Here is a 27,356-nt window from a genome sequence, read left to right as displayed (position 1 = left end):
CCCCTATGCCTACCATCGGTTGCAGTCCAGCTGAACTTCTAATGAATCGTAAATTAAGAAGCAACTTGCCAACTATGGAACATGAACTGAAACCAAAAATACCTGACTACTCTAAGATTGAGATGAAGGAAGCAACCAGGCGTGAGAAACAGAAAGAGAACTTTGACAGTCGACATAAGGCCCGCAACTTGCCTCCACTAGAGCAAGGAGACATGGTGTGGATACCTGGTAACAAATGTGCTGGTAAAGTTTTATCTGAGGTTGCTCCTAGATCGTATACAGTACAAACATCACAAGGAACACTCAGACGAAACCGCCGCCAACTTATTGTGTCGCCAACAACTTCTGGAGATGAATTAGACATGATCCCAGACATACCTATTAACAGTGAATCTGCTAGTGAGCAACCAACTGTAAGTGAACAGTCTTCACAACCATCTTTGCCTTCTGTACCACCAAGTGATGAAATGGTACGCACTAGGAGTGGACGTACTTCTAGGCCTCCACAGCGCTATAGACCGGACAATAGCTAACTTTTAGGTTATAATGTTTTATGGTTGTATCATGTAACTTGTAAGTAAGATAACCTGTATTTAGTAGACATTGTGTATGTAGTGTGTGTAATGAACCCTTAAGTAAGGGGGATGTAGTATAAGCATACTGTATGTAATGTAATACTGTTGTACCAGTAATTAGGATATAGACGGTACGCGTGTATTCTTATATATTAATTGTATTGAGCACGTTGTGTGTCTACGGGTTGTGTGTCTACGGGTTGTGTCCGCCGAATCCTGAATAGTACAACTATTATACACAAATGCATGTGGCCACTCCTGTCTATTTGCAGGACTGTACACATACAATACCACAATTTGTACTACCTTCACACTTTCGTAGATACACTAGGAACTTCTGTATCAAGACACACGATAGTGTGTCGTGCGGCCCAAGAAGCAGGCGCGCCACACCGTGAGTATATTGACAGGAAGAAAGAAAACGTCATTTTCACACTTTCTATATCTCGGTGATCAAGACACACGGTAGTGTGTCGTGCGGTCCAAGAAGCCGGCGCGCCACACCGTGAGTATATTGACAGGAAGAACAAAAACGTCATTTTCACACCTTTGTATCTCGGTGATCACTTATCTGATTGGAACCAAGTTTGCTACACAGTTGCCCGCCAGTCCAAGGAATCTACATTCCAAATTTGAAGGAAATCGCTCAAGCCATTTCCGAGATACGAGCTGCCAAAGTTTCGTTTTTTTTTCTTCGTTTTTTTTTTCTTCTTCTTCGTCTTTTCGCACACTTGCAAAAATTGCTGTAACAAGCAAACGCGTACTCCGATCGCCTTGAAATTTGGCACACAGAAAGGGAGTCCAAAGGCGAATCCTAGCATCAAAATTGGTACAAATCCGATGAATGGTTCAGGAGTTATGACCGATTATTCGCGTAAAACAAGATCGATTTGTTGTCACGCCTACAGGGTAAACCGCTTCATGGAATGAGTTGAAAATTGCTATGTAGATGGAGTAACCATCGTAGGAGTGCCTTTTGGTGGTTTGAAAGGAATCGAGATAAAGACCATGGAGAAAGACCAAAACCCAAAGACCAAAACTCAAACCCAACCTGTGTCACAATTAAAGACCAAAACCCAACCTGTGTCACAATTACGCGATCGATTTTTATGAATAAAAAAGTATTAGTTTTCACGCCTACTAGGCAAACCGCTTAGAGCAATGAACTGAAAATCGGTGTATAGCTGGAATAATCTTCATAGAAAGTCCTTGCAGTAGTACAGAAGAATCGGATTACAAACCACTGAGTTATGATTCGAAAGCCAACTCCGTGTAGCAAATGCGAGATCGAGATACTCTAATAGAACAGTCACCCTAATAGAGCATTCGGATAATTTATTTATTCCATTATAGAATTTTATTACATCACAAGTTATTCTGTAGGGAGTTCAGCTGCAAACAGTTAATCTTATAGACAGTTCAGCAAGAAGACAGTCACCATGTGGAGAGTTAAGCAAATATATCACTATAGAGATTCAGAACATTACAAGTCATCCTGAAGAAAGTTCAGCTATAAACAAGTCATCCACTGTGTAGAGAATTCAGCTACAATTAAGTCACTCTCTAGAGAATTCAGTTACACAGAATTCAGCTACACACAAGTCACTGTGGAGAGAGTTCAGCTACAAACAAATTACCCTTTAGAGTGATCAGCTACAAACAAAACACTTTGAAGGGTGTTCAGCTGTAACAAATCAACCTTTAGAGCGACCAGCAATGAACAAATCAACACAAATCTACCTGTAGAGAGATAAGCTAGAAACAAATCACCCTGTAGAGAGTTCAGCTACAAAAAATCACCCTGTAGAGACGTCAGCTAGAAACTAGACACAATGTAAGGAGTTCAGCTACAAGCAATCACCCTGTAGAGAGTTCAGCTAAAACAAATCAACCTGCAGAGAAATCAGCTACAGACAAATCACCTTATAGATAGTTCCGCTACAAACAGATTACATGTAGAGAGATCGGCTACAAACAAATCAACCTGCAGAGAGATCAGCTACACACAAATCAACTTGTAGAGAGATCAGCTACAAACAAATCACCCTGTAGGGAGATCAGCTAGAAACTACACACAATGTAAGGAGTTCAGCTAAAAACAAATCACCCTGAAGAGAGGTCAGCTACAAAAAAATCACCCTGTAGAGATATCAGCTAGAAACAAATCACCCTGAAGAGAGGTCAGCTATAAAATAAAACCTTGTAGAGAAATCAACTACAAAAAAAACATTTTGCAGAGAGTTCAGCTACAAACAAATCAACCTGCAGAGAGATCAGCTACAAACAAATCACCTTATAGAGAGTTCAGCTACAAACAGATTACCTGTAGAGAGATCGGCTACAAACAAATCAACCTGCAGAGAGATCATCTATATACACACAAATCAACTTGTAGACAGATCAGCTACAAACAAATCACCCTGTAGAGAAATCAGCTAGAAACTACACACAATGTAAGGAGTTCAGCTACAAACAAATCACCCTGTAGAGAAATCAGCTACAAACTAGACACAAAGTAAGGAGTTCAGCTACAAGCAAATTACCCTGTAGAGAGTTCATCTACAAACAAATCAACCTGTAGAGCAATCAGCTAGAAACAAATCACCCTGAAGAGAGGTCAGCTACAAAAAATCACCCTGTAGAGAGATCAGCTAGAAACAAATCACCCTGAAGAGAGGTCAGCTACAAAAAAATCACCCTGTAGAGAGATCAGCTACAAACAAATTGCCCTGTAGAGAGATCGGCTACAAACAAATCAACCTGCAGAGAGATCAGCTACACACAAATCAACTTGTAGAGAGTTCAGCTACAAACAAATTACCCTGTAGAGAGATCGGCTACAAACAAATCAGCCTGTAGAGAGTTCAGCTAAAACAAATCAACCTGCAGAGAGATCAACTACAAACAAATCACCTTATAGAGAGTTCAGCTACAAACAAATCTCCCTGTAGAGAAATCAGCTAGAAGAAGTTACCTTGTAGAGAGTTCAGCTTCAAACAAATCACCCTGTAGAAAGATCAGCTAGAAGAGGTCACCTTGTAGAGAGTTCAGTTACAAAAAAACCACCATGTAGAGAGCTCAGCTACAAACTAGTGACCTTGTGGAGACATCAGCTAGAAGAAGTTACCTTGTAGAGAGTTCAGCTACAAAGAAACCATTATTTAAAGAGCTCAGCTGCAAACAAATCACCTATACAGAATTCAGCTACAAACAAATCACCATGTAGAGAGATCAGCTAGAAGAAGTTAACTTGTAGAGAGTTCAGCTACACAGAAACCATCATTTAGAGAGTTCAGCTTCAAACAAATCACCTGTAGAGAGTTCAGCTACAAACAAATCTCCCTGTAGAGAGATCAGCTAGAAGAAGTTACCTTGTAGATCGTTCAGCTACGAACAAGTCACTCTGTAGAGAGATCAGCTAGAAGAAGTTACCTTGTAGAGAATTCAGCTACAAAGAAAACACCATGTAGAGAGTTCAGCTGCAAAGAAATCACCCTGTAGAAAATTCTGCCAGAAACAAATTGCCCCGTAGAAAGATCAGTTAGAAGAAGTTACCTTGTAGAGAGTTCAACTACAAAGAAACCATTCTGTAAAGAGCTCAGCTACAAACAAATCACCCTGTAGAAAGATCAGTTAGAAAAAGTTACTTTGTAGAGAGTTCAGCTACAAAGAAACCATTCTGTAAAGAGCTCAGCTGCAAACAAATCACCTGTAAAGAATTCAGCTACAAACAAATTACCCTGTAGAGAGATCAGCTAGAAGAAGTTACCTTGTAGATAGTTCAGCTAAAAAAAATCTCCCAGTAGAGAGATCAGCTAGAAGAAATTTCCTTGTAGAGAGTTCAGCTACAAAGAAACTATCATGTAGAGAGTTCAGCTGCAAAGAAATCACCACTGTCCAAATTTCAAGGCAATAGCTCTTTCCAATCTGAAGTTATCAATTGTCAAAGTTGGCAAATTGGATGTGTGTGGAAGACCCCTTTTCGCAAATCCGATCACATATGTATTATATATATAATTTGTACATTTACTGATAAAATATTTAAAGTACATCTACTTCATCTTTTCGTCTTCCTGTAGTAAAGAAAAAAAACATAGGTTAAAAAAGTCCCAAAGCTGGCCATAGGCCGGCTTTGGGGTATACAAATACAAAAAGAAATGAAATCTAATCCAAAACAGCCAAGCTGTAAAAAATGTGTGCGGCCCTCAGAAATGCTATGGTGAAAAAAGATGTGAAATCCAAGGTGGCGGCCAAGAAATGGCTGTGATGGTAGGTTAATGGTAAAAATTTTAATAACGACAATTCAGGTGAATTTTTGTGCCGCTTCACAAAATTTACCTGAATTGTCATTATTAAAATTTTTTACCATTAACCTACCATCACAGCCATTTCTTGGCCGCCACCTTGGATTTCACATCTTTTTTCACCATAGCCTTCCTGAGGGCCGCACACATTTTTTACAGCTTGGCTGTTTTGGATTAGATTATACATACAGCAGAGCTTTCACACAATTGAATTTTACAGAAATTACTTACCATCTTCGTAAGTGGTGACAAAAACCATTCCACTCCCATTTCCCTCAACAACAGTAGTGGCAAACACTTGAACTTGGTAAGTAGTAAACTTCTCTAACATGTTGATGATAACTGATGTGTCCATAGTAGTAGTGTTTCCAACAACACTGCCAGTAGCGAATTCCACACGGTATGACCTCACTATGCCATTTGGAATAGAAGGTGGCAGCCAGTTTACAGCTATAGATGTTGAGTTTAAACCATTAGCTGTGATGTTTTCAGGAGCACTTGGAGCTGGAGTTTACAGAATCAAAAAATAAAACAGTATGTTACATGCACAATACAACTTGTTTGGTGCAACATAAAATTAAAAAAAAAGTTCATACATTAAAGCACCTTGGAACAGTTTTCATCAGTGCTGCACATTAGTAATGGGTTAACTATAACCATTACTGTGTCCAGTTCCTATCTTGTGTAGCATAATGTGCATCATCACAAGGTTTAAAGAGATTACTATGTGCTATTATTACAAGCCTCAAACAATGGTAAGTATATGCAATTAGCCAAATTTTGAAACTAAATTCTTGATAAGAAAATATCTTAATCTTAGTGGACAATCAGATAAATATACAGTAAATATGTTTAATGGCAACTGAACCAAGCACAAAGTGACAATTTATTATGAAGGACAAAACTGAAATTAATAGTTTATTATGCATGCTTTTGAGCATAATGATGCTTTAAAAATCAAGATCATACCTGAGAGTTGACTGTTTTATTAGAGCGTATCAGTATTTCCTGAGTTTGAGTAAGTGACTGCTTTATTACAGTATATTACTCTTATTTATAAAAAGTGTGATGATCAGCTAAGAAACAGTAAAACTATACATATTTGAATGAAATAACAATGTGTCTTGTATTCATGCTTCACTGATTTTTGGCATGCACATTGTGAATTTTCCTTAAAATACTTGACAGGATTTTGGAAAATTAGTCTTAATGTCACACATGAAATACAATTAGAAATCTACACTTTGCAGTGTCACCATTAAAGCATTTGTGTGCCTGTTAAAATATTTCACAAAATGTGTTGCACTGACTAATGATTCTAATCATTGTAAAGCTGATTGGTAGCTTGGAATGCCTCATTTTAATCATAAATAGTTTTAAAATATGATATTAAGGTTGATCTTCCAAAATCTGGTCACATATTTGAAATTATCCTACAGCTACTATAATGCCATAATTCTTGATACTTTTGTGCTTGAAATTATTCCAGCATAATTGACACAAACCTAAACTACACCTCAAACTCATACTATATAATTTATAGAGTTAGAGTTCCTGTTGTTTTATAAGGGATAGAGAAAAACGTGTGACAGAAGTATTTTATAGCAATGGTTTGCTCGTTTATTTTAAAGCCATATGAAATTGTACCAAGCCACCTCAACATCATACAGTATGATAGTACTGTATAGTAGAGACCACAAAGGAGTAGGTGTGGCCCACAAAATAATATCACCCAAAAAACAGCCTCAATTTCCCCTGACGACGATGAGGACAGGTAAAACTAAGTACAAAGAAGCTTTCAGATCAACCCAAAACACTTTCAACGAGTTGCTATAGAATTTTAAGAATAATTTATTTAACGGAATTTTCTACTGACTGACTAAGTAACTGACTGACTGATGCCTTCAGACAAGCATAACTCGATAACAGCTAAGGCTACGGGCTTGATTTTTTCACTGTTTGACGTCGCTTCAGCCCAAAGGTGCCTTTTGGCTTACCGCAGTACGTACAATGCATTCTTCATGAACTTACCAGTGTCCTTAATTATCTCCCATTCATCTTTGCTGACAGCGAAAAGTGTTGATTTGGCGTGATGGCTTCCCTTTGTAATGGAAATCGTCCGTATTTTTCATAGTAGCTATTTTGATAGCATAGATGCTTTTTAAACACTTCTTAATTTGTACTGTTGAGTAATGGGTTGAACATAGCCGACAACGAAGCATAATGGATATTTACTTTTCAGACAAAATAGCTAACAAACAAGTACACAGAAAAATTAGTAATTTTCAACTAGAATAGGGACCATAACACATCGATAAAAAAGTACTGGAACAAGCTGGATTAGTGCATAATATTAAATCACAGTAAAACAATAAGAAGTGTTATATCCCTTACTCAAGATACCATAATGGAAATTCACAGTAGGGATATAACACTTCTTATTGTTTTACTGTGATTTAATATCGTGCATTAATCCAGCTTGTTTCAGTACTTTTTATCAATGTGTTATGGTCCCTACTCTAGTTGAAAATTCCAAATTTTTCTGTGTACTTGTTGTTATTAACATCACTCACCTGCTTCATCAGTTAACACAGTAACATTATCACTAGGTTCACTTGGTGTTACAGTAACTGCTAACACATAAAATGTGTAATTAGTGAAGGGATCCAGTCCTGACACTAATAGTGAGATAGAGCCAACATTTATACCACTACCAATATCCTGTCCCATTCCTGATGAGATTACATCACTAGAGTTCGTTTCCATCATCTCCATGTCATCACTACTGCCATACACTACAGTGTAATAACGTAGGATCCCATTAGTGATACTGGGTGGATCCCAGGTGACCTCTACTGTAGTAGAATTGATGACCAAAGCTCTGACATTCTCAGATAGGCTGGGTGCTAGCAACAACCAAAACATAAAATTATGGTCACATTATAGTACATCTGTATTATCAAGAGTAAATAATTCCCTTGGTAGTAAATTAATTACAAACCACCACCACAACAATATAACATGTGACTGGGTCTGGGTGTGAAACACTCTTATAACCCATGACAGCAGATTTGATTTTTCAACAAGAACACAAAGCAACATGAATAAACTATCAAATTTCATAATCAAAATCAGCTAGACTTGAGTGGTCTGTTTTTGCTGGCTGCTTTTCCCAAGTAATCCGTGTAAGGGGTCTGGGGGCCTACTGGAGCTCTGTTCAGCTTGGGGATGGCAGTATGTGGCTGTAAAACCCTGTGGTGTTGAATAAAGACCTATGCTGTACAGTAGTTTCCTTTCATTTTAGCCAGTTTTGATATCTGGATGACCCATACTTGGCCTAATTCATTCATACACTGTACACCTTCTACTTAATTTTTTTATTAAACAGCCCCTTGCCTTCCTCCAACCCTCACCACCTACCCCTTTTGAAGTTTGCCTGATACAGTCAACCTTGGTTTTAAAAACTATCTAAAATGGTGGGAAACTTAGCTGTTTACTACTTGTACAGTGGATGTTCTAGAAGGAAAGGAATATTGGTGCCAAAAGTGCAAAAATTTGGTATAATTAATATGTAGCTATAATCATTGGCAAGCTACAACATACTGAATACTTCAAACCAGAATTTTTTGGTACCTTTAAATAGGTAAAAAGACCGATTTTTCCCAGACTGGGTCACATATTCTCACAATCTAAACCTTACCCATAAATGCAATTCCACCTGCCCACTTATTAATAAGTCAAATCATATGTTATTACTGAGTGTGCACATGAAAGTCAAACATAGAGAAAGAACAACAATGCCAGATTTGAAGAAATCAATAAAAAATTCAGAGTTAACAGTAGCTATGTTGTGTGCAAAGAACACCTTTATGCTCATGCTAGTGGCATACGGGAGCATTACCATATCAAAAATGATATATTGAACTTGGATTCATTGTTATTTAAAATTAATAGCTTAAGAAAGCAACACTCAGACTTCCCTCAATGATAATGGCACAAAGATTGAGATACGGTAATTGAGTAGTAACCTATTAATAAAGTAATGTACAAGTATTACATATGTTTAATATAAGTACCATTCTTTCTAGAGGGCATGCTGCCTAGTTCTGATGCACTTTAACAAAATAGTTTTGGGTATTTGAGCCATCCCCACCTCAACTTTTTTGGCACTGTATGCATCATACATAGCACCTGACTGTTTGATCAGAATATGTGACTGCTACTTGATGCAATGAACAATTGAAAAGCTGAAAATATTTGGAAGCTGCATTCCTCTACAATCACAGGGAGGTATATACATGTAGCATGACATCATCACTAAGAATATTACAACGACTTTGCCTTGTCTCAAACATTGTTGGGCGCTGGGTACAAAATTATACTATTTAATTCCACATTGTACATTGTACAAACTCTGTCCAACAACAATTCAGAAAGGTACTCAGTGCATTTACAGGCTATAGCCTAGATCAGTAGGGTAGAAATTTTAATGATGGCAATGGCATGTAAATGTGCACCACTGTACAGAATATGATACAATGTAATACGTACATGCTATGCCACAGTTTATTTTTGTAGTAGTTACAATAGTTACAGTACACATGTTTATAAACTAAGTTACTATGTTTTCTTTTTATTTCCTAACAGAAACTTAAAAAGTCATGAGTTTAACTACAAAAATTGTGTGCGTACCTGCCTCATCAGTTAACACAGTAACATTACCACTAGCTTCACTTGGTGTTACAGTAACTGCTAACACATAAAATGTGTAATTAGTGAAGGGATCCAGTCCTGACACTAATAGTGAGATAGAGCCAACATTTATACCACTACCAATATCCTGCCCCAATCCAGATGAGGTCACATCACTAGAGTTCACTTCCATCATCTCCATGTCATCACTACTATAATATACTACAGTGTAATAGCGTAGGATCCCATTAGTGATACTGGGAGGATCCCAGATGACCTCTACTGTAGTAGAATTGATGATTGAAGCTGAAATATTCTGGGATGGGCTAGGTGCTAAAATCAGAAAAAAAAACAGTGTTCTTCAAGTATTCTAATGTTATTAAGTACAAACCTTCCTCTTCTGTAGTTCCAATCACAACATCAGTTTGGTTACCACAACCATTATCAGTACATGCTGTAACACTAATAGTGTAATCAGTAAATGGATCCAGTCCCATAATAGTGTATATTGTATCATTTCCATTAGTACTAATTGTGATGTCATTATAGGTCACCATGTATGTTGTTATTATACCCCCTGGATTACTGGGTGATTCCCAGTCTACAACAAGTACTCGCAACATTCCACCAGTAGTAACAATCACATTCAATGGTAGTGATGGTACTAATCAAAACAGTAAATTACATAACACATCAACACAATATCACACTTACATGATGGAGTAGTGAATGACAATGATGCAACATCTCCTGGTTCAACAGTTACAGCATTGATGTTAATTGTATAATTGGTGTTGTGAGTTAGTCCATAGATTTCAAGGATCAAATTGATCAGATTAGTATGATTGAGAATCACTACAGGATTGCTCGAAATAACGATAGTATAATATAGAATTATTCCATTAGGTGTGGCTGGTTCATCCCACAGCACACTGACTGCAGTAGCATTGATTGGTAACACAACAATGTTAAGAGGTGTACTTGGAGCTGTAATAACCAATGAATAATAACAAGTAAATTTGGGTTATATATAACCTTGTAAACTTTGTAACAAGTGTATAAGAAAATTAGGAATTTTAAGCTTGATAAAATCATAGAAATGAAAAGTAGTGAAACAAGTGAGGTTGCCTACACCTGAAGATGTACTAGTGGACATTTAATCCTTAATTCAGTCTATAAATGTCCACCAGTATATCTTCAGGTGTAGGCTAATTCTTTGGTTTACCTTTATTGTAATATTATTATGACTGGTGAACCCATGCATACTGTACTAGAAGAAAGAATGGCACCAGGTCATTGCTTTCATCTGACCAACTATCAATTACTGGAATAGTAAAGTGGCCATTATACCTTGCTTTTATCTTTGTTCAGACTGTTACAGTGGCAGAGAAAACTGTTGATGTGAGAAGGGGCTGAACAGAGTCTATAGAATCTCTGGCAGCAAGGGGTCTGGGGGAGCACAGACACTGTAACTGTTATAGCTTTCACAATGTTTCAAAGTTCACCAGAATTAATTTATCAGTACAAATTGAAGCATCTATTTTTTATTTTAGTCAAAAGTATTTTAACCAGATTATTTGTGATCAATGAAAAGCTCTTTTGGCAACGTTCTTAGGATTAAAAAAGCTGTTTACTACAGGGTTAACTAACATACAGCATTTCTAAGAAGTACAAAACACCTGGAAACATTTAGTACAGTGGAGTGATACCAAATCTCAAAGAAAGAGGTAGGTGATTCGATTCCAACTGTAGGTTTTTTTTCTTCATTTTAAACTTTATGAAGCACTTTTACTACTCTATTAGGATATTTGAGCATTCTGTTAGAGTATATCATCAATCTTTTTCATATTTTTCAACCTCACTCCAAGAAAGATAATTTCTGAATCAGCAAGATATCATTCTGAGGAAGGGATATATCCCCTTAGTGGACCAAGGAGGCTTCAGCCCTTCACCCTACCACCTATGGCCCATTAGTGTTACAAACTATGAACACTACTAGAAGGACTTTAAGTCCTGAGGCCTGTAATCTTGTATCAATTGTAACTAATGTATGTAATTTAAGTAGTTAAGTAAATAATTATGTGAAGTGTAGGTATATACTTTCTGGCTGTTGGCAGTGGTACCAACAGATCATTGCTATTTTCACCATGAAGTTATTATTAAATTATAATAAATCGAACAAGTCATCCTGCAGAGAGATCAGCTAGAAACAAGTCGCCCTGTAGAGAGTCCAGCTACAAACAAATCACCCTGTAGAGATAACAAACCACCTTGTAGAGAGTTCAAGCAAATCACCCTGTTGAGAGTTCAGCTATACAACCAAACATGAGAACTCAGCTATAAGAAATCTCTCTGCAATCAATCCAGCAAATTGATACCTTGGACTGTCAGTAAAGATGAATGGGACAAAAGGAGGCCACAGGTGAGTCCATAAAGCAATAATTGTACTAGTGCTGAATCAAATAGCAAATTTTACTATTCAAATTTGTAGTTGTGCACAAAAACAAGTGATTATTCGATTATTCTTTAAGCATGAATAAGCACTGAAATGCAATAAGGTAAAGACTTGTGATCAATTTCAAACTACTGTCCATATTGGATTTAAGTTAATATCAAACTCACCTCCTTCATCAGTTAACACAGTGATATTATCACTAGATTCACTTGGTATTACAGTAACTGCTAACACATAAAATGTGTAATTAGTGAAGTGATCCAGTCCTGACACCAACACAGTCACATCACTAGAGTTCACTTCCATCATCTCCATGTCATCACTACTACCATACACTACAGTGTAGTAACGTAGGATCCCATTAGTGATACTGGGTGGATCCCAGGTGACCTCTACTGTAGTAGAATTGATGACTGAAGTGGCTACATTTTGAGGTGGAGTAGGTGCTAAAGTATAAAAAAAATGTAAAGTGCTTCAATGATGTTCTTAAATTTCTACAGCTGTACATACCTTCCTCTTCTGTAACTCCAATCACAACATCAGTTTGGTTACCACAACCATTATCAGTACATGCTGTCACACTAATAGTGTAGTTAGTGAATACATCCAATTCCATAATAAAATATGTTGTGTTACTATCACCAGTATCCATTGTAGTGTTGTCATAAGTCACCATGTATGTTGTTATTATACCCCCTGGATTACTGGGTGGTTCCCAGTCTACAACAAGAGCTCGTAACATTCCACCAGTAGTAACAATCACATTCAATGGTAGTGATGGTACTAATCAAAACAGTACATTACATAACACATCAACACAATAACACACTTACATGATGGAGTAGTGAATGACATTGAAGCAGCATCTCCTGGTTCAACAGTAACAGGACTAATATTAACTGTATAATTTGTATTTTGAGTTAGTCCATAGATATCAAGGGTCAAATTGACCAGATTAGTATGATTGAGTATCACTAGAGGACTGCTCAAAATTATGATAGTATAATATTGAATTATTCCATTAGGTATGGCTGGTTTATCCCACATCACACTGACTGCAGTAGCATTTATTGGTAACACAACAATGTTAAGAGGTGTACTTGGAGCTGTAATTAACAATAAGTAATAACAACATAATATTATGTAAAAAGTAGGCTTGGGCCAAATATGCTTTGAAAATAGCCTATTATGCTTTTAAGCAGTGCTAAAAAATCCATCTTATTATGCTCTTTCAAAATTAAGATTATGCTCTAGAGTTGGTTGTTTTATTAGAGTACTGTATATCAGTCTTTCTTGACTGCTGCATTAGAGTAAGTGACTGCTCTAATACAGTATATCGATCTTATTTCTGTGAAATATAAATAATCAGCCAAGAAACAATAAATATAATAACATTACACACTTTCTTGATATGAAATGCAGTAATAGGGGAAGCGTGTTCATGTTTTGTTGCAATTTTGGTGTGTGCATTGCACATTTTAATTAAAATCCTTGAAAATCATCCTACTACACTGTATGCTGACATATTGCTTGGTGCTTTTGCTAGCCTATTACGTTTGAAATTATGCCAGCTTAATTGACACAAGCCTAATACAAAGTTATAGAAAACCCTTTATTAAACTGTATTGATAAATTCATGCAATAAATACCCAAGCTATTGTAAATGAAAGTTTGGCGAGATTTAAGTTTGGTGAATCAGCTTGCAAAAGAGACAAAAGTTCGATGAATTTACCATACAGGTAATACTGAGCTATGTATTATACTGAATAGCTGATTGGTGAATTCTCTCAATTCACCAAACTTTAGTCGCTCCAAACTTTCGTCGTTTATGGTACATCTTGAATTTAAATTACAAAATATCAAACTCACCTCCTTCATCAGTTAACATAGTAACACCATCACTAGGTTCACTTTGTGTTACAGTAACTGCTAACACATAAAATGTGTAATTAGTGAAGGGATCCAGTCCTGACACCAACACAGTCACATCACTAGAGTTCACTTTCATCATCTCCATGTCATCACTACTACCATACACTACAGTGTAATAGCGTAGGATCCCATTAGTGATACTGGGTGGATCCCAGGTGACCTCTACTGTAGTAGAATTGACCACTGTAGCTCCAACATTCTCAGGTGGGTTGGGTGCTATTATACATAGGATTTCATATAAAGATTGAGTTAATACAGTAACAAGGTACATACAATGTGCTTGTTATAACAAAAGCCTTTGAATGATCTACAGATAATGTGCACCTTGGTTAGATGGAGTTTAAAATCTATTATACAAAATTAGTGTTGAATTGCATGTACACATGTGGCAACATTACTGTTAACCAATATGAGAGTGTGGATAAAATTTCAGCGGTGCACATGTATCACAACACTAGGTAGATACTAGAAAGAGTATCAGTGAATATAACTAGAATGAATGTGTATGAATATATTATGTACACTGTACTAGAATAGCACTCTAATGGGATTATGTGAACTACAAGGCTGAAGAAAAAATAGCCTGTCCACCTCTTATGTCTACACTTAAGATGGTGGTGTTATTATTTTAAATGATTATGGAAAAACAAAGTTACTCACCTGCTTCATCAGTTAACACAGTAACATTATCACTAGGTTCACTTGGTGTTATAGTAACTGCTAACACATAAAATGTGTAATTAGTGAAGGGATCCAGTCCTGACACCAATACAGTCACATCATTAACATTCACTTGTATCGAATCCATGCCACCACTACTAATATCCTGTCCTCTTCTTGGAGCATCACTACTACCATACACTACAGTGTAATAACGTAGGATCCCCTTAGTGATACTGGGTAGATCCCAGGTGACCTCTACTGTAGTAGAATTGATGACTGAAGTGGCTACATTTTGAGGTGGACTAGGTGCTAAAGTATAAAAAATGTAAAGTGCTTCAATGATGTTCTTAAATTTCTACAGCTGTACATACCTTCCTCTGCAGTAGTTCCAATCACAACATCAGTTTGGTTACCACAACCATTATCAGTACATGCTGTCACACTAATAGTGTAGTTAGTGAATACATCCAATCCCATAATAACATATGTTGTGCTACTATCACTAGTATCCACTGTAGTGTTGTCATAAGTCACCATGTATGTTGTTATTATACCTCCTGGATTACTGGGTGGTTCCCAGTCTACAACAAGAGTTCGTAACATTCCACCAGTAGTAACAATCGCATTCAATGGTAGTGATGGTACTAATCAAAACAGTACATTACATAACACATAAACAGAAATAATACACTTACATGATGGAGTAGTGAATGACATTGAAGCAGCATCTCCTGGTTCAACAGTAACAGCACTAATATCAACTGTATAATTTGTATTTTGAGTTAGTCCATAGATATCAAGCGTCAAATTGACCAGATTAGTGTGATTGTGTATCACTAGGGGACTGCTCAAAATTATGATAGTATAATATTGAATTATTCCATTAGGTATGGCTGGTTTATCCCACATCACACTGACTGCAGTAGCATTTATTGGTAACACAACAATGTTAAGAGGTGCACTCGGAGCTGTAATTAACAACGAGTAATAACAAGTAATAACAACATATGTAAAAAGTAGGCTTGGGACAAATATGCTTTGAAAATAGCCTATTATGCTTTTGAGCAGTGCTCAAAAATCCATCTTATTATGCTCTTTAAAAATTAAGATTATGCTCTAGAGTTGGTTGTTTTATTAGAATACTGTATATCAGTCTTTCTTGACTGCTGCATTAGAGTAAGTGACTGCTCTAATACAGTATATCGATCTTTTTTCTGTGAAATAGAAATAATCAGCCAAGAAACAATAAATATAATAACATTACACACTTTCTTGATATGAAATGCAGTAATAGGGGAAGCGTGTTCATGTTTTGTTGCAATTTTGGTGTGTGCATTGCACATTTTAATTAAAATCCTTGAAAATCATCCTACTACACTGTATGTTGACATATTGCTTGGTGCTTTTGCTAGCCTATTACGTTTGAAATTATGCCAGCTTAATTGATACAAGCCTAATACAAAGTTATAGAAAACCTTTTATTAAACTGTATTGATAAATTCATGCAATAAATACCCAAGCTATCGTAAATGAAAGTTTGGCGAGATTTAAGTTTGGTGAATCAGCTTGCAAAAGAGACAAAAGTTCGATGAATTTACCATACAGGTAATACTGAGCTATGTATTATACTGAATAGCTGATTGGTGAAATCTCAAATTCACCAAACTTTAGTCGCTCCAAACTTTCGTCGTTTATGGTATATCTTGGATTTAAATTACAAAATATCAAACTCACCTCCTTCATCAGTTAACACAGTAACACCATCACTAGGTTCACTTGGTGTTACAGTAACTGCTAACACATAAAATGTGTAATTAGTGAAGGGATCCAGTCCTGACACCAACACAGTCACATCACTAGAGTTCACTTTCATCATCTCCATGTCATCACTACTACCATACACTACAGTGTAATAGCGTAGGATCCCATTAGTGATACTGGGTGGATCCCAGGTGACCTCTACTGTAGTAGAATTGACCACTGTAGCTCCAACATTCTCAGGTGGGTTGGGTGCTATTATACATAGGATTTCATATAAAGATTGAGTTAATACAGTAACAAGGTACATACAATGTGCTTGTTATAACAAAAGCCTTTGAATGATCTACAGATAATGTGCACCTTGGTTAGATGGAGTTTAAAATCTATTATACAAAATTAGTGTTGAATTGCATGTACACATGTGGCAACATTACTGTTAACCAATATGAGAGTGTGGATAAAATTTCAGCGGTGCACATGTATCACAACACTAGGTAGATACTAGAAAGAGTATCAGTGAATATAACTAGAATGAATGTGTATGAATATATTATGTACACTGTACTAGAATAGCACTCTGATGGGATTATGTGAACTACAAGGCTGAAGAAAAAATAACCTGTCCACCTCTTATGTCTACACTTAAGATGGTGGTGTTATTATTTTAAATGATTATGGAAAAAAAAAGTTACTCACCTGCTTCATCAGTTAACACAGTAACATTATCACTAGGTTCACTTGGTGTTACAGTAACTGCTAACACATAAAATGTGTAGTTAGTAAAGGGATTCAGTCCTGATATTAACACCGTTATATTTGTAGAATTCACTTCCATCACCATCTTTTGAACACTACCAATATCCTGTTCCATTCCTGATGTGGTCACATCATTAGTGTTCACTTCCATCATCTCCAGGTCATCACTACTACCATACACTACAGTGTAATAACGTAGGATCCCATTAGTGATACTGGGTGGATCCCAGGTGACCTCTACTGTGGTAGAATTGATCACTGAAGCTGAAATATTTTCAGGAGGGCTAGGTGCTGTTGTGCAAGACAAAATCATGACATAAGTACTAAGCCATTTACATTAGCTGTTTTGCATATGAACATGTATGGCGGAACAAAACTATTTAAACACAATTCTTTAAACAGAACTCTCTTCAACACACAACTCTTTGATCTGGTTAAATGTACAGTAGCGTAAATTCCAAACCACTGTAGTAAAGGTCATTTTACGTATGACATGAATGGCACCTCACTGACAGACACTGAACAACACTTGTATCTTGGAGTCAAATTGCATCATAGACTTTCATGGAAACCACGTATACCTACATTTGCAATAAAACCATCATTTTTCTACAATGAAATCTTCAACATTGCCTGCATGGGCTAGCTACCAAATAAGCAATTATTGTAATTCACATAATGGACTACTGTTCACCAATACACAATCCTTACAACCAAACCCATATAAATCAAGTTAGGATGGTCCACCACAGAGCTGCTTGTTTTGTGACAGGTAAACCGTGGTGAAGAAATCAAAGAGACAGCATCACAAACATCCTTAAAACTTAAATTGTTTAACATTACAAAACTATTGCTAAAAGGGAAAGACTAGTCTTACTCTATAAAGTACTTGAGTTATTTCATTGTTACCTTCCCATGAGGTCATCTGTGTTGAAGATTCGATATTTACATAACCTTCAACTAGTACCCTACCAACCAAGAATGTAACTACTCCTTCGTACCAGATTTGATGATTTGATAACTGAGTCAGATATTGTAGAAGTATTTAAATGAAAATTAGCAATCACTAATTAATTCACTGTAAGTTGTAAATTGATTTGTAATTGTACATAATTAAGAAATAGCTGCAGCAATATTAATTTTAATAATAAACACTGTTAAATTTAATACCATTACCATCACTGCAGCCATTTCTTGGCCACACCATTAAAATTAATTTAATATCATTAATTTCATAGCAACTATTTGTTGACCACCATCTTTGATTTCACAACTTATTTCACCCAAGCTTTTGAAGGCTGCACAATTTTTCATAGCTTGGCTGTTTTGTGTGGATCCTACTTCTTTTTGTACTAATATAGTCTCAAAACCACCTATGGCTGATTCAGGGGCTTGTTTTTATACCCATGTTTCTTTTGATCTATACAGACACAGTAATGATTACTGAAGACAGACTTGTAAATGTATTGTACTGCATGTTTTATTTCAATATTTGTACAATGTTTATTACAAATTCTTGCAATTGAATTTGTCACCTTTGCAATTGACTTCATCCTGCTTGCAGTAGAGTTAGTTGCTTTTGCAGTAGAATTTTGTCCCACTTCGTCAGCTTTGCAATTTAATTCATCACTTTTGCAGTTGAATTTGTCTTGTTTGCACAAGAATTTGTCCGTAACAAGATTGGCAACTGCAGTAAACACAAAAATATGATGTAGCAGCTGCTTCATGATGTTGAAGTACAACTGAAACAACTCTTTATAAGGTAATAACTCTTCTGCTTCAGTAACATTCAGTGCTTCACCATTGGTGATGTGTGTGGTCATCACAAACAAGTTAATTTACTCAAATGGCTTCATGTATAACCAGTTACCCTCTAGTGTCTCAAGTGGTACTGCCTATAGCAAAAATCATCTACCTCGTGATAAGCGGCTGGTTTATTGCAGTCAATGTAATTATGACAAATTGTTGTGCAAACATGATGAATTTTAATGCGAAAAATGATGAATTCCATTGCAAAACCAATGAATTCAATTGCAAACGGGACAAACTCTACTGCAAATGCAACTAACTCAACTGCAACCGGGACAAAGTCGATTGGAAAGGTGACAAATTCAATTGCAAAAACCTGTAATATTATATTAATACTTCGAATAGAACACACATAGAATGTTCTAGAACAACCTAGAAGTTCCACTGATAGATCATTGGTTCAGTGGTTAAAGATATGGATGTTACAGTAGATATAGAAGTCTATGGTTTGAACGCTGGTAAGCTTATCCTCACATTTTTGTGCACCTTTTCACCATGCGGTTACTGCTCTATCACTGTTGATTTCAGTTCTGTTTAAACACTTCCATCCATCCATCATAGCACGTACTCTAGACCTTCCTGGTGCAGTTTTAAAATGGATTATCTCAACTGAAAGGAGTACTTTTCATACAACTTTGCAGGTTTTCAAGAATCTCAATTAGACCCCTCCTCCTTATTTACATGGAATTCTTTCATACTGTAATTTGCTTTATTTTTGTGCAAAAAATTTTAGTAATAAAATTTTTGGTGTAAAATATTTTTGTATGATTTATGTAAATGACTGCTCTTTTAGAGTGGTTCAATCTCGTACAAAAATTTTCATGTAAGAAATTGTTGTACAAGTTTTTGCATACAAATATTACTTGATATCAAAAAAGCTAATTATGGTATGCTGTAGATGTTACTGTTCTTGCCGCTCTGGGAGAAATTTATGCAGATTATTTGTTCCCAGTGTTAGAACTAATCATGGAAAATGGTCTTTGGCGTACAGGATTACAGGGCTTACCTAAAGCACTGTACAGTGCTAAAACTGATTTTAAAAAAAATCTATTTTATGTTGTACAGTAATAATAATAATAATTTTATTTTGCTGTGTAAGTGGGTTTTTATACTATATTGTTTATTGTGTTCTCAGGACCTAGCTGAAAAACAGCTTTTTTGGCTGATACTATTTTCCCTGATTAACATTAAAAAAAATAAGAATAGTACTGACGTTAGCAACGTGTTCTGTTCAGAGCAGGGGTTAAACGGTTGATGGAGGGGAATCATTTATTTCTCATGGTACTGCTGCCACACTTCAGCTGAAAATTTTGGCACTTGAAGCTGGACTAAAATCAAAGATGATGGAAGGAATGATGTTACAGTAGTATTAGATGAATTGTTGATTTTATACATAGTTTCTATTTAATAAGGTTGACGTCTTGTGGGTGTTTCTTTTTTACCCCAGGCTTTATGGACTACCTGTACGGACATGTAGTACTTTCTCACCCCACACAAAAAGTAGTGGTCTGAGACTATATGTCTCTATGTACCGCATTGCATGCAATGTATTCTGTGTGCTGTGCAGCATGTTTATAAGGTAGCTGTTCCTTAATCATACCAAGCCCGAAGATCTGGTGTTGTCTCTGTGCTCATGATCTAATCAAAAACAACCAAGCTGTAAAAAATGTTGCGGCCTCCAAAAAGGCTATGGTGAAAAAAGATGTGAAATCCAAGGTAGCGGCCAAGAAATGACTGTAATGGTAGGCTAAAGGTAAAAATTTTAATAATGACAACAATGGCGGATCCAGGATGGGGCATTTGGGGCAAACCCCCCCCCCCCTTCAAGAAATTGCATACAAGATCGAGATACTCTAATAGAGCAGTCAATTACTCTAATAAAGCAGTCACAATGTTTATGAGGCAGTGCAGCTTACTTATGAAGCTATAAATAGGATTTTATTTTACATAACATACGTGATATAATATATTTGGTAAAGGATAACTAGCTATTATTGTTGTGACCTTTTTTTTTTTTTTTTTTGCTCTTCAACTTTTTTCAGCAAGGTACCCCCCTCTTTCCAAACTCTAGATCCACCCCTGGACAATTCAGGTGAATTTGTGTTGCCTCCTCCAAGTTTCACTAGGATTCAGCACCAAATTCACCTGAATTGTCATTATTAAATTTTTTACCATTAACTTACCATCACAGCCATTTCTTGGCCGCCACCTTGGATTTCACATCTTTTTTTCACCATGGCCTTTTTAGGGGCCGCACCTTTTTTACAGCTTGGCTGTTTTTGATTAGATATCACTTATTTTTGTATTTATATATGGCTGGCTTTGGGTTTTTTTAACCATCCTTTTTCTTTGCCACAGGAAGAATAAAAACACAAAGCAGATTTTTAATACTTCAACTATTTTTGATTTTATTAGTAATTACACAAATTATATACGTAATGATATTTATTACATGTCTATTATTCCCTACTGGATAACTTATTTGCAGCTGATCTCTCTACTAAGGGACTTGAAATGTAGCTGAACTATCTACAGGGTGATTTGCTTGTAGCTGAACTCTACACAGGATTCTCTCTGGAGGGTGAATTGTTTCTAGCTGATCTCTCTACAGGGTGATTTGCTTGCAGCTGAACTCTCTGCAGATGATTTATCTGTAGCTGAACTCTCTATAGGATGGTTTCTTTGTAGCTGATCTCTCTACAAGGTGACTTATTTTTAGCTGATCTCTCTACAAGGTGACTTCTTCTGCTACAGGGTGACTTGCATCAGCTGAACTATCTACTGGATGATATGTTTGTAGCTGAATTCTCTACAGGGTGACTTGTTTCTAGCTGATCTCTCTATAAGGTAACTTGTTTCTAGCTGAACTCTCTACAGAGTAGGTTCTTTGTAGGCGAACTCTCTAGAAAGTGACTTCTTCTAGCTGATCTCTCTATAAGGTGACCTTTAATTATCTAGCCGAACTCTCTACAGGGTGATTTGTTGTAGCTGAACTATCTACAGGGTGATTTGTTTGTTTCTGAACTATCTACAGGGTGGTTTGGTTGCAGCTGAACTCTTTTTAGGGTGATTTGTTTGTAGCTGAACTCTCTACAGGATCGTTTCTTTGTAGCTGAACTTTCTACAAGGTGACTTGCTTCTAGCTGATTTCTCTAGATGGTGACTTCTTCTAGCTGATCTCTCTACAGGGTGACTTGTGTATAGCTGAACTCTCTACAGGGTGATCTGTCCATAGCTGAACTCTCTACAGGGTGATTTATTTGCAGCTGAAATCTCTTATAACTGATCTCTCCATAGGGTAACTTGTTTGTAGCTGAACTCTTTACAGAATAGTTTTTTTGTAGCTGAACTCTCTACAGGGTGATTTTTTTTGTAGCTTAACTCTACTGGGTGATTTGTTTGTACCCGAACTTTCAACAGAGTGATTTATTTGTATCTGAACACTCTACAGGGTAATTTGATTGTGGCTGAGCTCTCTACAGGGTAATTTGTTTGTAGCTGAATGCTCAAAAGGATGGTTTCTTTGTAGCTTAACTCTCTGTAAGGTGATTTTTTCTACCTGATCACTCTACAGGGTGACTATGTTCTAGCTGATCTCTCTACTGGGTGACCTGCTTCAAGCTGCACTCCTTCTAGGGTGATTTATTCATAGCTGAACTCTCTACAGATTGATTTCGTTGCAGCTGAACATTCTACAGGGTGACTTGTTACTAGTTGAACTTCCTACATTGGTAGCTGAACTCTCTAAGGGGTGACTTGTGTCTAGCTGAACTCTCCGTGATTGTTTGCAGCTGAACTCTCTACAGGGATTGTTTGTAGCTGAATTCTCTACAAAGTGACTTGTTTCTAGCTGATCTCTCTACAGGGTGATTTTTTTTGCAACTGAACTCTGCAGGGTGATTTGTTTGTAGCTGAACTCGCTACAGGGTTACTTGTTTCTAGCTGGTCTATCTGTTTGTGGCTGACATCTCTACAGGGTGGATTTTTGTAGCTTAACTCTCTTTAAAGCAACTACTGCTACTTTACAGCATGCTACTCGAAATCTCTACAGGGTGATCTTTTGCTTTATACAAGGTGATGTATTTGTAGCTGAACTCTCTACAGGTTGACTTGTTTCTAGCCAATCTCTCTATAGAGTGACTTGTTTGTAGCTGAATTCTTACAGGATGGTTTCTTTGTAGCTGAACTCTCTACAAGATGGTTTATAACTTAACCTCTACAAAGTGACTTATAGCTGAGTTTCATATTTGGTTGTATAGCTGAACTCTCAACAGGGTGATTTGCTTGTAATTGAACTCTCTACAAGGTGATTTGTTATCTCTACATGGTGATTTGTTTGTAGCTGAACTCTCTACAGGGCGACTTGTTTTTAGCTGATCTCTCTGCAGGATGACTTGTTCAATTTAATAATAACTTTATGGTAAAAACAGCAATGTTCTGTTGGTACCACTGCCAACAGCCAGAAAGTATATAACTACACTTCACATCAAGACACACGATAGTGTGTCGTGCGGCCCAAGAAGCCGGCGCGCCACACCGTGAGTATATTGACAGGAAGAAAGAAAACGTCATTTTCACACTTTTGTATCTCGGTGATACCTCATCCGATTGGAACTAAATTTGCTGCAGAGTTGCCCGCCATCTAGGGGAGTCTACATTCCAAATTTGAAGGAAATCACTCAAGCCATTTCCGAGATACCAGTGGCCAATGTTTCGTGTTTTTTTTTCTTCGTTTTTTTTTTTTTTTTCTTCTTCGTCTTTTCGCACACTTGCAAAAATTGCTAGGAAACGCAAACGCGTACTCCGATCATCTTGAAATTTGGTACACAGAAGGGGAGTCCAAAGGCGAATCCTAGCATCAAATTTGGTGCAAATCCGATGAATCATTCAGGAGTCATTACCGATTATTCGCGTAAAACAAGATCGATTTGTTGTCACGCCTACAGGGTAAACCGCTTCATGGAATGAGTTGAAAATTGCTATGTAGATGGAGTAACCATCGTAGGAGTGCCTTTTGGTGGTTTGAAAGGAATCGAGATAAAGACCACGGAGATATGACACAAAACCCAACCTGTGTCACAATTACGCGATCGATTTTTAGGAATAAAAAGTATTAGTTTTTATGCCTACAAGGCAGACCGCTTAGAGCAATGAGCTGAAAATCGGTGTATAGCTGGAATAATCTTTATTGAAAGTCCTTGCAGTAGTATAGAAGAATTGGAGTACAAACCACTGAGTTATGATTCGAAAGCCAATTCTGTGTAGCAAATGCGAGATCGAGATACTCTAATAGAACAGTCACCCTAATAGAGCATTCAGCTAATTTATTTACTCCATTATTGAATTCTATTGCATTACAGGTTATTCTGTAGGGAGTTCAGCTGCAAACAGTTAATCTTATAGACAGTTCAGCAAGAAGCAAGTTACCCTATAGAGAGTTCAGCTACAAACAAGTCACTGTGGAGAGAGTTCAGCTACAAAGAAACTACACTGTAAAGAGTTCATCTATACAAACAAGTTATCCTAAAGAGATCACCTGCAAACAAGTAAATCTGAAGAGAGTTCAGCTACAGACAAGTTACTTTATAGTTTATACAGTGTTCAGCTACAAGTAAGTCACTCTGTAGAGAATTCAGCTACAAGTAAGTCACTCTGTAGAGAATTCAGCTACCACCAAGTCACTCTGTAAAGAATTTTGCTACAAACAAGTCACCGTGTAGAGAGTTCAGCAACCAAAATACTACTCTGTAAAGAGTTCAGCTATACAAACAAGTTACTCTGTAGAGAGATCAGCTAGAAACAAGAGAGAGTTCAGTTAGAAGAAGTCACCCTGTAGAGAACTCAGCTGCAAAGAAACCCTGTAGAGAGATCAACTACAAACAAATCACCCTGCAGAGCATTCAGCTATAAACAAATCACCCTGTAGAAAGTTCAGCTACAAAGAAATCATCATGTAGTCTCTGAGAGTTAAGCTGCAAACAAATAACCTGTAGAGAGTTCAGCTAGAAACAAATCACCCTGTAGAGAGATCAGCTAGAAGAGGTCACCTTGTAGAGAGTTCAGCTACAAAGAAACTGCCATGTAGAGAGTTCAGCCTCAAACAAATCAACGTGTAGAGAATTCAACTACAAACAAATTGCCCTGTAGAGGGATCAGCTAGAAGAAGTTACCTTGTAGGGAGTTCAGCTACAAAGAAACCGCCATGTAGAGAATTCAGCCTCAAACAAATCGCCGTGTAGAGAATTCAACTACAAACAAATCGCCCTGTAGAAGGATCAGCTAGAAGAGGTCACCTTGTAGAGAGTTCAGCTACAAAGAAACCATCATGTAGAGAGTTCAGCTACAAAGAAATCACCTTGTAGAGAGTGCAGCTAGAAGAAGTCACCTTGTAAAGAGTTCAGCTACAAAGAAACCACTATGTAGAGAGTTTAACTGCAACAAATCACCAGTAGAGAGTTCAGCTAGAAACACATCACCCTGGAGAGAGATCAGCTAGAAGAGGTCATCTTGTAGTGAGTGCAGCTACAAAGAAACCACCACATAAAGAGGTCAGCTACAAATAAATCACTTGTTGAGAGTTCAGCTACAAACAAATCCCCCTGTAGAGGGATCACCTAGAAGAAGTCACCTTGTAGAGAGTCCAGCTACAAAGAAACCATCATATAGAGAGTTCAGCTACAAAGAAATCACCCTGTACAGAGTTCAGCTGCAAACAAATCACCTGTAGAGACTTCAGCTAGAAACAAATCACCCTGTAGAGAGATCAGCTAGAAGAAGTCGCCTTGTAGAGAGTTCAGCTACAAAGAAACCATCGTGTAGAGAGTTCAGCTACAATGAAACCACCATGTAGAGAGTTTAGCTGCAAACAAATAACCTGTAGAGAGCTCAGCTAGAAACAAATCACCCTGTAGAGAGATCAGCTAGAAGAGGTCACCTTGTAGAGAGTTCAGCTACAAAGAAACCATCATGTAGAGAGTTCAGCTGCAAACAAATCACCCTGTAGAGAGTTCAGCTAGAAGAAGTCACCTTGTAGAGAGTTCAGCTACAAAGAAACCATCATGTAGACTCTGAGAGTTAAGCTGCAATCAAATCACTCTGTAGAGAGTTCAGCTAGAAGAAGTCACCAAATAGAGAGTTCAGCTACAAAGAAACCATCGTGTATAGAGTTCAGCTACAAAGAAACGACCATGTAGAGAGTTTAGCTGCAAACAAATCACCTGTAGAGAGTTAACGTTCATCTAGAAACAAATCAACCTGTAGAGAGATCAGCTAGAAGAGGTCACCTTATAGATAGTTCAGCTACATTTCAAGTCACCCAGTAGAGAGATCAGCTGCAAAATAATATCCTGTGGGGAATAATGGGCATGTAATAAATTATGTAAAATCAAAAATAATTGAAGTATTAAAAATCTTCTTTAAGTTCTTTTCTTCTTCCTGTGGTAAAGAAAAAACACATGGGTTAAAACAACCCAAAGCCAGCCATTGGCCGCCTTTGCAGTATACAAATACAAAAAGAAGTGATATCTAATAAAAACAGCCAAGCTGTAAAAAAAGGTGCGGCCCCCAAAAAGGCCATGGTGAAAAAAGATGTGAAATCCAAGGTGGCTGCCAAGAAATGGCTGTGATGGTAGGTTAATGGTAAAAATTTTAATAACGACAATTCAGGTGAATTTTTGTGCCGCTTGGTCTTGGCACAAAATTCACCTGAATTGTTGTTATTAAAATTTTACCATTAACCTACCATCACAGCCATTTCTTGGCCGCCACCTTGGATTTCACATCTTTTTTCACCATGGCCTTTTTGGGGGGCCGCACCTTTTTTTACAGTTTGGCTGTTTTTGATTAGATAATTATTTATTTACAGTAACTACTTAAATTACATACATTAGTTACAATTGATACAAGATTACAGGTCTCAGGACTTAAAGGCTATATTTACATACATACGTACATACATACGTACATACATACGTACATACATACATACGTCAATTACAAGAGATGCAAGTTAGAGGTGGGAGGCTTGTACTGATGACACTTCGAGCAGGGAGAAAGGTAATGTAGTGAAAAGTTTATGTTATCATCAAAATTTGTTTCAAAGTAGTTCCATATTATATTGTTTAACTTTGTTTTATCACAGGAAATGACAAGTTCAGGTCAAGTACAGGCATAGAGATCCAAAGTGATGGTGATCTGTGAAAGCAGGAGTGGTGAGACATAAGTGGCGAGTATGAAATAGTTTGTTACTGGTACCAGACCTAGTATTGGCAGAGTTAAATTTGATATGATTAGTAATATTAAACTGGTTGTTTGGAGTCTTGAATTTAACTGCAAACGTATATCCTGGAATTTGAACAAGTACAGTATATTATACGTAGATCAATGGGAAAAGCTTCAGTTTAACCAGTC

General features: G+C 37.0%; 2 protein-coding genes across 2 annotated transcripts in view; both read right to left on the bottom strand.

Moving 5' to 3' along the window:
* LOC136254621 (uncharacterized) overlaps nucleotides 1-10,187 on the bottom strand; it is a 145,419-nt gene extending 135,232 nt beyond the window's left edge. Inside the window, exons 1-4 of the mRNA XM_066047365.1 lie at nucleotides 9,963-10,187; nucleotides 9,572-9,904; nucleotides 7,453-7,785; nucleotides 5,111-5,383 (exon numbers count right to left, since the gene is read on the bottom strand). Coding sequence (XP_065903437.1) covers nucleotides 5,111-5,383; nucleotides 7,453-7,785; nucleotides 9,572-9,904; nucleotides 9,963-10,128 — 1,105 coding nt within the window. The 5' untranslated portion in view covers nucleotides 10,129-10,187. The remainder of the gene's footprint in view (nucleotides 1-5,110; nucleotides 5,384-7,452; nucleotides 7,786-9,571; nucleotides 9,905-9,962) is intronic.
* Nucleotides 10,188-10,235: 48 nt separating this feature from the next.
* LOC136253743 (phosphatidylinositol phosphatase PTPRQ-like) overlaps nucleotides 10,236-27,356 on the bottom strand; it is a 31,725-nt gene continuing 14,604 nt past the window's right edge. Inside the window, exons 8-18 of the mRNA XM_066046401.1 lie at nucleotides 17,079-17,429; nucleotides 16,356-16,634; nucleotides 15,317-15,589; nucleotides 15,176-15,265; nucleotides 14,993-15,133; nucleotides 14,619-14,930; nucleotides 13,896-14,174; nucleotides 12,860-13,132; nucleotides 12,537-12,809; nucleotides 12,194-12,472; nucleotides 10,236-10,558 (exon numbers count right to left, since the gene is read on the bottom strand). Coding sequence (XP_065902473.1) covers nucleotides 10,236-10,558; nucleotides 12,194-12,472; nucleotides 12,537-12,809; nucleotides 12,860-13,132; nucleotides 13,896-14,174; nucleotides 14,619-14,930; nucleotides 14,993-15,133; nucleotides 15,176-15,265; nucleotides 15,317-15,589; nucleotides 16,356-16,634; nucleotides 17,079-17,429 — 2,873 coding nt within the window. The remainder of the gene's footprint in view (nucleotides 10,559-12,193; nucleotides 12,473-12,536; nucleotides 12,810-12,859; nucleotides 13,133-13,895; nucleotides 14,175-14,618; nucleotides 14,931-14,992; nucleotides 15,134-15,175; nucleotides 15,266-15,316; nucleotides 15,590-16,355; nucleotides 16,635-17,078; nucleotides 17,430-27,356) is intronic.

This window comes from Dysidea avara, chromosome 4 (genome assembly GCF_963678975.1).
Source record: "Dysidea avara chromosome 4, odDysAvar1.4, whole genome shotgun sequence".
Taxonomy (NCBI): domain Eukaryota; kingdom Metazoa; phylum Porifera; class Demospongiae; order Dictyoceratida; family Dysideidae; genus Dysidea; species Dysidea avara.
The sequence above is the reverse complement of the archived record's forward strand: the minus strand, read 5'-3'. Positions and strand labels throughout refer to the sequence as shown.